At 35.9% G+C, this 9,099-nt stretch overlaps 1 protein-coding gene across 1 annotated transcript; it reads left to right on the top strand.

Moving 5' to 3' along the window:
* Positions 1-452: 452 nt before the first annotated feature.
* On the top strand, positions 453-3,509 carry LOC126719434 (receptor-like protein 6). Its single transcript, XM_050421983.1, has one exon. The coding sequence runs from the start codon at positions 453-455 to the stop codon at positions 3,507-3,509; it is 3,057 nt and encodes a 1,018-aa protein (XP_050277940.1).
* The last annotated feature ends 5,590 nt before the right edge of the window (positions 3,510-9,099 follow it).

Raw genomic sequence — 9,099 nt, 5'->3', positions numbered from 1 at the left:
TTTGTGATAGGAATTTTGTATAATTAACTATGGAAATCCAGTTAACCCTGTCCTTCAATTCAACTCATTGACAGCATAGTACTACTGACTATGATTGGGAACAATCAACTTGGCCGTATTGAACTATAAAAGTCTCAACCCATTCAGTGGGTTATAGAATAGTAGGAATAAGACAAACAAAGAAATTATTCTGCACACCCAGATGAACATCAAGTCAATGCAGGTGGCTCTTAAAATTCAATTATATGACTCTTTTTAAATCAACATATTGATTATTTGTGATAGTCCTTGAAATTCAATTGGGTACACACCTTTAGAAAATAATCCAATTATGTTAGTCCTTTCAACTTAGACCCCCCAATTATGTTAGTCCTTTCATTAGTTCTTTAACCTACTCATACCTCTTGGTGCCCAATTCTCCATCAAATTCCTTAGCTGATAAGATGTTCAGCATGGGGAAAGGAAATCAAAATCTGACTTTATACTTGGCCTTTTGTTTATTCTTCATTTCACAATGTCAAAGTACTTCTAGTACTTCTTCTAAACATCGTTGCCTCCCTGACCAGAGCTCTGCTTTGCTACAACTAAAGCAAGAATTTGAAGAGGGAATGTCATCTGAGCCCGTTGTTTACTATCCTGGTAATTACCCAAAGATGAAGTCTTGGAAAGCAAAAGTTGATTGTTGTTCTTGGGATGGGGTCACATGCAATAACAAGACAGGTCAAGTGGTCGGCCTAAACCTGGGTAATAGTTGGCTGTCTGGAATTCTCAGTCCAAATAGCAGCCTTTTTAGCCTGCATCATCTTCAAAAACTCAATCTTTCTATGAATGGGTTCATTTTCTCCACAATCCCTTCAAGTTTCAGCCAGCTTGTAAGGTTATCCCATCTTGACCTCTCTTTTTCCAATTTCACTGGCCAAATTCCATCAGAAATCTCATGGTTGACCCACTTGATTTCACTTGATCTGTCCAACTTTAATCTGCATCTCAAAGGGAAAGACCTGGAAGCAATTTCCAAGAACATGACAAATATGAGGGAACTTCATCTAGACCATGTGAACATTTCATCATCAGTACCTCAATCCCTGGTAAATTTATCTTCCTTGACATCTCTATCTCTCTCTGATTGCAGTTTGTTTGGTGAATTTCCCAAAAATGTTTTCTTGTTGCCCAAGTTACAAGCCATTGTTTTGTCACGTAATGACTTGCTCATTGGTTTTCTTCCAGAATTTCCTTCTGGAAGTTCTCTAAGGGTATTGGATCTTTACTCTACAAATTTTTCTGGGAAATTACCTAATTCATTTGGCAACCTAGAGTCCTTGAACCTTTTGGATCTTCACAAAGCAAATTTTTTTGGGGAGTTGCCCAATTCAATTGGTAACATTGAGTCATTGAGCTTTTTAAACCTCGATTATAATCATTTCTCAGGGGCAATCCCTTCTTCTATTGGGAACCTATCTCAACTCACTTCACTTTCCCTTTCATTCAACAATTTTATTGGTCAGCCTCCATCTACACTGGGAAACCTTGCAAAGCTCAATTTTATTTCTCTTCAAAGTATCAATCTCCATGGGAAAATACCATCTTTCTTAAATAATCTAACACAGCTAGAATTTCTATATCTTTCGTACAACAATTTTGATGGTGGATTTCCAACCTCATTGACAAATCTTACTAAACTTAGAGAGATATATGTCTCAAGATGTCAGTTGAAAGGGCCAATCCCATCTGAAATAAGTACACTTCCTCAGTTGTATACCTTTGACTTGTCATATAACTCACTCTCAGGAGCCATCCCATCTCTTTTGTTTACAATGCCTACACTAGAAAAGCTACGTCTAGACCAAAATCAACTTACAGCCCCTCTTAAATTCAAAAATATCTCCTCATCACCATTGTGGGCATTGAGTTTGGGTGGAAATGTATTGGGCAAGATGGAGCTAAAAATTTTCTTTGAGCTTAAAAATCTTTTGTATTTGGATCTTTCAGGTACCAACTTATTGATATCAAAAGGAAATATCAACTCCATCATCCCTAATTTTATACGATTGTGGTTGTTTTCTTGCAATTTAACTGAATTTCCAGATTTCCTAAAAACCCAAACTTTTTTAATGGATTTAGACCTTTCCAACAATAAAATTGAAGGCAAAATACCTAAATGGTTTTGGAATGTTGGAAAGGAGACAATGCAATTCCTAAATCTTTCTTTTAACCATTTAAGTAGTTTTGAACAACCATTAACAGTTCTTCCTTGGCAAACTTTGCCTCTTTTAGACTTGAGTTCCAACATGTTGCAAGAATCTCTTCCAATTCCTCCATTGTCTACAAATTATTTTATTGCATCAAAAAATAACTTGACTGGAAGAATCCCATCAATGATTTGTAAGGTGAATTCTCTGAAAATCCTTGATATCTCTGATAACCAATTAATTGGTGAGATTCCACAATGTTTAGGTAATTTTAGCAGCTCTCTCTCAATATTGAATCTTAAAAGGAACCTATTTCAAGGAAACTTACCTGAAACATTCATGGAAGGGAGCATTTTGACATCACTAGACTTCAGTTACAACCAAATACAAGGGAAGATTCCACGATCATTAGTGAAGTGTCGAATGCTAGAAGTTCTTAATCTTGGAAATAACATGATGAATGACACATTCCCCTTTTGGTTGGAGTCTTTGCCAGAGTTGCAAATTCTCATCTTGCGAGCAAATGGATTCCATGGTCCTATATGGGGTCCTCACACCAGGCTTGGGTTTTCAAAATTGCGTGTCTTTGACATCTCTTACAACAATTTCTCTGGCAGGTTACCATTGGAATACTTTAAAACCTGGGATGCAATGCTAATGGTCCATGGAAGAGATAATTCACAACCAGAATACATGGAAGATCAAGCCCCTTATTACAAAGACTCAATAACGGTGATGAATAAGGGAGAAGAAATGGTATTGGTAAAGATCTTGATCATCTTCACATCTATTGATCTATCCAATAATAGATTTCATGGAGAAATTCCGGATACAATGGGAATGCTCAAGGATTTAATTGTACTAAACTTATCGAGCAATAGTTTCACTGGTCATATCCCATCATCCTTGGGAAATCTAACTGAGCTTGAGTCATTAGATCTCTCTCGAAACAAGCTCTCAGGGGAAATCCCTCATCAACTTTTAAGTCTCACATTTCTTGCATATTTGAACCTCTCTAATAACCAACTTATGGGTCTGATTCCCCAAGGTGGACAATTTTGGACATTTGATGATTCCTCTTTTGAGGGGAACTTGGGATTGTGTGGCCCTCAGTTGTCAAAGAAATGTGGACACAGTGAAACTCCAACTTTTGAGCCAAGCAAGGAGTCATCTTTCGGAGAGTGGTTCAATTGGAAAGTGGTAGTGATAGGATATGCTTGTGGGTTTGTAATTGGATTGCTTACCGGGCATGTCATCACATCGAAGAGGCCAAATTGGTTTGTGAGAACTTTTAGAGTGAACCTGCGGAGGCAAAGATAATTCGAGTGGACTCGTAGAGGGCCTAGAGGCACTTAATGTGGATTTATATTTTCTGTATTAGCTGTATTTCTACATAAGATAAGCTTTATTTCCCCCCAGAAAGATAAGCTTGGCTAAATGTAATAAAATAATCATTATGGTAGTTTTGTTATATTTCTACACTTTGTTATATTCTCATAATAACAAACATATGTTTCCAGAAGGCCAGATTCTTATTTTTGTGAGAAATTTTGTGTTGAGTTTGCACAGTTTTAGGTTTTTTTTTTTTTTTTTTTTGGAAGATGTTTAGATGAATTTAAGTAGAATATTTGAGGGAATTTTCAATTTTTTGTGGTTATAATGATTGTAGTTGCATAGTGACCAAATTATGATTGTTTTGATCTAACAAATAACTATATACTCTATGTTTTTTTTTAACGAGTTCGGCTTGAATTTAGTGTTCTTTGCACTAGACTCAATAGGATATTAGGATGTTGCCATATGCCCAAGAATTACCACATGTCAGCATCTTATTGGGTCAATGCACAAGACGCATTGGACTCAAGCCTCTTCCTTCTTTTACACTGCACATATTGTCCATGGTTTTCTTCCTCAAGAGTAAAAACAATTAGAATTAATGACAAGTGGTTTTTCCATTAAAAAAAGAAAAATGAAAAAACAAATAAACAAACAAAACTGGAGATTGAACCTTAAATTCATTATTCAACCATCAGAGACTTTACCAGTTGAGTTAATTGGAACTTCTGAAATCTCTAATCTTATCTAATGACTAATGAGATGACAGTGTTTACACCAATGCATATAAGCATAGCCAATGCTTAATGGTTTGGTCCATACATAACTTCTATCTTTGTGTGGGTCATTTTAAATGACTTTTAAGGAGCATATATAAATCATTGATTTTAACGTAGTTAGCCAAGACCCCGATGAAACTAAAATATAGTTTTATTTTTAAATCAGGCAAGATAGCCCACATCTATATATATATATATATATATATCTAAAATCCGAAGCGTAGCATTTATTGTTCAAATCACTTATTCAACCATCAGAGACTTTACTAATTGAGTTAATTGGAGCTTGTGAAATCTCTAATCTTATCTAATGACTAATGCGATGACAATGTTTACACCAATGCATATAAGCATTGCAATGTGATAGTTTTTAGACCCCTTAAAACACAATTGATTTAACCAAGGTAATTAGCCAAGTTGTTACTTAGTCCAATTTAACAAATCTAGGTTATCACAATCACAAAGATCATATCAAGCAAAGCAGCGAAAAGATAAATAACACAAGATATGATCACCCAAGAAACCAAACCGGTAAAAACCTGGGGAGGATTTGACCTAGCTATCCTCAAGGTAAACTTGAATCCACTATCTTGAAGGAATCAAAGTTCATATAATAAGACTTACAAGTCCCCATGCTCGACTTCTTATTACTACCAACCAATAGAACTTACTGACACGACCACATGCAAGCTCCGAATCCATGGACTCCTTTTTTCTTGGATTCACCACCAGATACAAGCACACCCGCTTGTGTTTTCTTTAAGCTTCAATGGCAGAACCGAGTTGATCATCAAGGTGTAGATAAAATCTTCTCCTTGAAAACCCTAAGTCTGTGTAAAGGAAAACTTCTCTAGATCTCACAAGAGATTTACACAAACAGCAATATGAGCAACACTAAAACGTGGCTAGGGTTTGCCTTTTATACTTAGGACAAATTAGAAAACCCTAAAACGTTTTAAACAACTAGGGCTGAGTTGGAAATCTGTAGAAAAAAACATTCTGCCCGAGATTCAATCGATCGAGCCTAAGCTTCGATCGATCGAGCCAGGCCGAAATGCATAATACTTTCTGCATTAACTCAATTCCAACTTTACATAAAATATACAACTTTGAGCAAGACTAAAACACTTCTAAACACATTGTTTTGATCATGGTTTGCCAACAATACACATTAGAGTTCTAAATACATAAATACCTAAGTTTTTAGAACCTAACAAACTCCCCCTTTGGCAATCCGTGACAAAACACAACTAGAAACTCAAAGTTTACAAAATAAAAGCCCTATACACAAATAATGCTCATAAAACAAATTCAATCCTAACTACTATCCATCAGTTGCAAGTGTAGACAGCAGCTCAATTGAATCAACCTGTATATTTCCTGAAACACTAAACAAAATGCATAACCGCATGTGTGGAAAAAAATACAAGTAAACAAATTAAATTCTTGATTTCAAACAACACACAATAGAGACATATATCAATGAATAACTCATAAATATAAATCAATAAACAGTTGAGAACAAGAAACATATAAGATAACAAAAAATAACACTCCCCCTAACATGAAAATCCCATAAAAAACATGGCAAGAGCTAAAAAGATAAAATACAATGTAAAGCATCTAGATACAATCTAAACTCCACAAGCTCCAACCAACAAAATACTCTCCCCCTGAAAACAAAAACTCTACATGTACTCCCCCTTTTTGTGACGAAATGGCAAAGGGAAAACAAAATCCATCATCAAAAGGGAGGTGGTGTGGAAGAGCGTCTAAACTGTGCCAACTCCACATGCAAGGCACGGATCTCATCGAGCACGTCCACCAAAATCTATCCATGAGCCACCTGAATGGTCAAGACATGATCCAACGTACGTCGAATGTCTGAATCATCCGAAGTAGTCGGTGGAGGAACATCAGCATCAGCAGCAGCAGCACCAGACGTCTCAGCAGCATCAGCACCTGTAGAAGAGGGAGGAGGGGGAACAGCACTAGATGACGCACCTCTAGGACGCGAAGGAGCAAATCTTAAGTGAGCAGCCTTCTGTCTAAGAAATGTGGCACCTATGGGAGCAACAACATGAACAGGCTCACCAGAAGGGAAACCATCTGGACCCAAAAAGAGCAGAATCCTATGAATGAAAATAGGATGAATAAGCACATGCCCTATGGCAAAACTCCTATGAACCTCGTTCAAAGAACAAAGGAACAGATGTGGGAAACTGATAAACGCACCAAAAACGAACGCATACAAAAACACACATCGCTCTAGAGGGATGGTGTGGAGATGAGAAATAGGTCACAACGAATGACATGTTATCCTAAAGAAAAGATAGGCAGTCTCGATAAGCTCAATGGACATGATCTGAGGATCAGAACCCCACAGGATAGACGACCCAGTGATGTATGACATGACAACATCTAAGGGAGGAGACTCATCATAGGGATAGTCCGGCTCCTGAAAAACCGGAACCCCAAGAGCCTCAGCCACTACCCCATAGAGTTTCTAATACAAAAACCCCTAAATTTTGAAAAACCACTTGATCAGTTTGAAAGATATTTACTAATTGATTATCATACAAGATAGATTTCAGAAAATAATGACCAATTACATCAATTGAACAAGCCAATTTCATCAATTTAGCCAAATTTGAACAAAATCCCCAATTCGGGTTAATTACAAGCCCTAGAATTTTCAATTTTTCACAAAGCCCCAAATTGATCGAATTAACCAACATATATCATGAATATAACAATATAGGAGCAAAACCCAATGATCAATTTCAGAAAAAGAGGATTGATTCAACAAAAATCCCAATAGTGAAAAGTTCCGAAAATCCCACTAAAATGCATGAGTTTATGCATGAAATCATGAAAATAAATGCAAAAGGAAGGGTATAAAGGTCTTACTGGCCTTGGGAGAGAAAAACCTTGCAAAAAGTTTGGCCGAAAATGACAAAAAATCCTCAGTGGAGCCTTGCCAAGTCGGAGAGAGAGAGAGAGAGGAAAGTTTGAAAAAGTTTTGAAAAAGTTGATGAACAAGTCAAATCTGAGTTTTTAAAAAACTTGATTCACAATTTTCGATTGATCGAAAATCAGTTTTGATTGATCAAAACAGACAGAGACTCGTTAAAAAAAATTTTTAAAAATTTCAATGGATCGAAAATTAGTTTCGATCGATCGAAACAGATAGAGACTCACTAAAACATTTTTAAGAAATTTCGATTGATCGAAAAATAGAATGGATCAATCGAAAACTGGCAGAGGCTCAATAGATTTGAGGAAAAACAAAACTTTTGAAAAAAAACATTTAGAAACAACTCAAAGCATTGAAATTGAAGAACAAAATGCATGAGTATGTGATGATGTGATTTTCAAAAACAAGAATTTAAGCCCAAAATTAAAATTTCTTGCATTCTCCATAAATTTTCAAACATCAAGTTAATTTTGCACAAAATTCAAGGTATTTGCAAAACTTGGTTGGTCAGACCATAAACACACATAATAACATGTACAATGTTTAGCAAAAAGTAACTTGTGTAATGTGTGCAACTAGCAAAAGCTTGAGATACATGTGAGGTGATATGTGAATAGAAATCAATCACAATGTCTACAAAATTCATCACAAAGAATTTAAAAGAGACTATCACCTAAAGAGTTACATCATATAACTCTCACATCTCCTAGATCATAAGCTTGCAATCATGTAAGTTTCTTGAATTTATGCCTCATAATATACACACCAATTTTAAGTCATGTGATTTTGGCATCAAGCCTAATAGTACACACCAATTTTAAGTATTAAGCAATTTAAACCAAGACTTCACCTTATGTTCTTTTTTGTGCATGTGTTACACTTTCTCGAGCACAAAATCTTATGATATGCACTAAGGTGTTCATGATTGGCTAGTGAACAGTGGTGAGATGGTTATTTATGCCTTTCTCTAAAAGTTCAAGTCCGACAGTCAAAAACATGTGACTTCAAGATCAAGACAGAGTAATCAAAAACCATAAACATCTTTCCCACACAACATGCACTACAAAGCTTCAACTAGTAAAGTGCAAAAAGTAAGCTCATCAAAGCTAAACAAGGTACAAATGACATGTTATGTGAAAATAAATTGACCAACCTTGTTCTCAAAAACCAAGAAGAATAGTACAAAACGCACTTTGCTTCCTTTTTCTTCCCTTTTTCCCTTTCTCCCTTTTTTTTTTTAAAAAAAAAATACTTAGAATGAAATGCATGAATGTTATGCAATGCAAATCCTAGAAAACAAACAAAAGAAAAAAAAAAAAAAAAAAAACAAAAACAAAACAAAACAAAACCAAAGAACTATGGTCACAAAGGGTAGAGCAATGAAGCACAAGGATCATGTCAGAAAGACTCAGTTAGTTCGAGTCTTTTGCATCCAAAACCTTTTAGATGCACCATGAGTATTGGAGTTCTTATTCACATGGGAATGATTACCAACTCCAGGATTGGAATAAAGGTTTAAAGCCTTTACCAATTCAACAATAAGTACCATAGGATCTTGTGTTTGAGGCACAAGTACTTTTGGTTTGTTTACTCTCTTTGCAACTTGCAACTTATAACAATTTGGACGTATGTGTCCAGACTTTCCACAAAAGTGACAAACCCATGCAGGTTTATCATGTGTCTTGTCCTTAGATAGGGTAGGCTTCTTAGACTTAGATTTTTTTAGATCAACCCTAATCTTCCTAGATGATGAAACTTCTATGGGTTTGACAACCTCACTCACAGGGGGTTTGATAGTTTCACTCACAATCTCACTCAC

The sequence above is a fragment of the Quercus robur genome, chromosome 3 (genome assembly GCF_932294415.1).
Source record: "Quercus robur chromosome 3, dhQueRobu3.1, whole genome shotgun sequence".
NCBI lineage: Eukaryota > Viridiplantae > Streptophyta > Magnoliopsida > Fagales > Fagaceae > Quercus > Quercus robur.
This window is presented reverse-complemented; position numbering and strand designations above follow the sequence as displayed.

What these genes read in the sequence shown, in the direction of transcription:
- LOC126719434 (XM_050421983.1), top strand. Translation starts at nt 453, where the DNA reads ATGGGGAAAGGAAATCAAAATCTGACTTTATACTTGGCCTTTTGTTTA.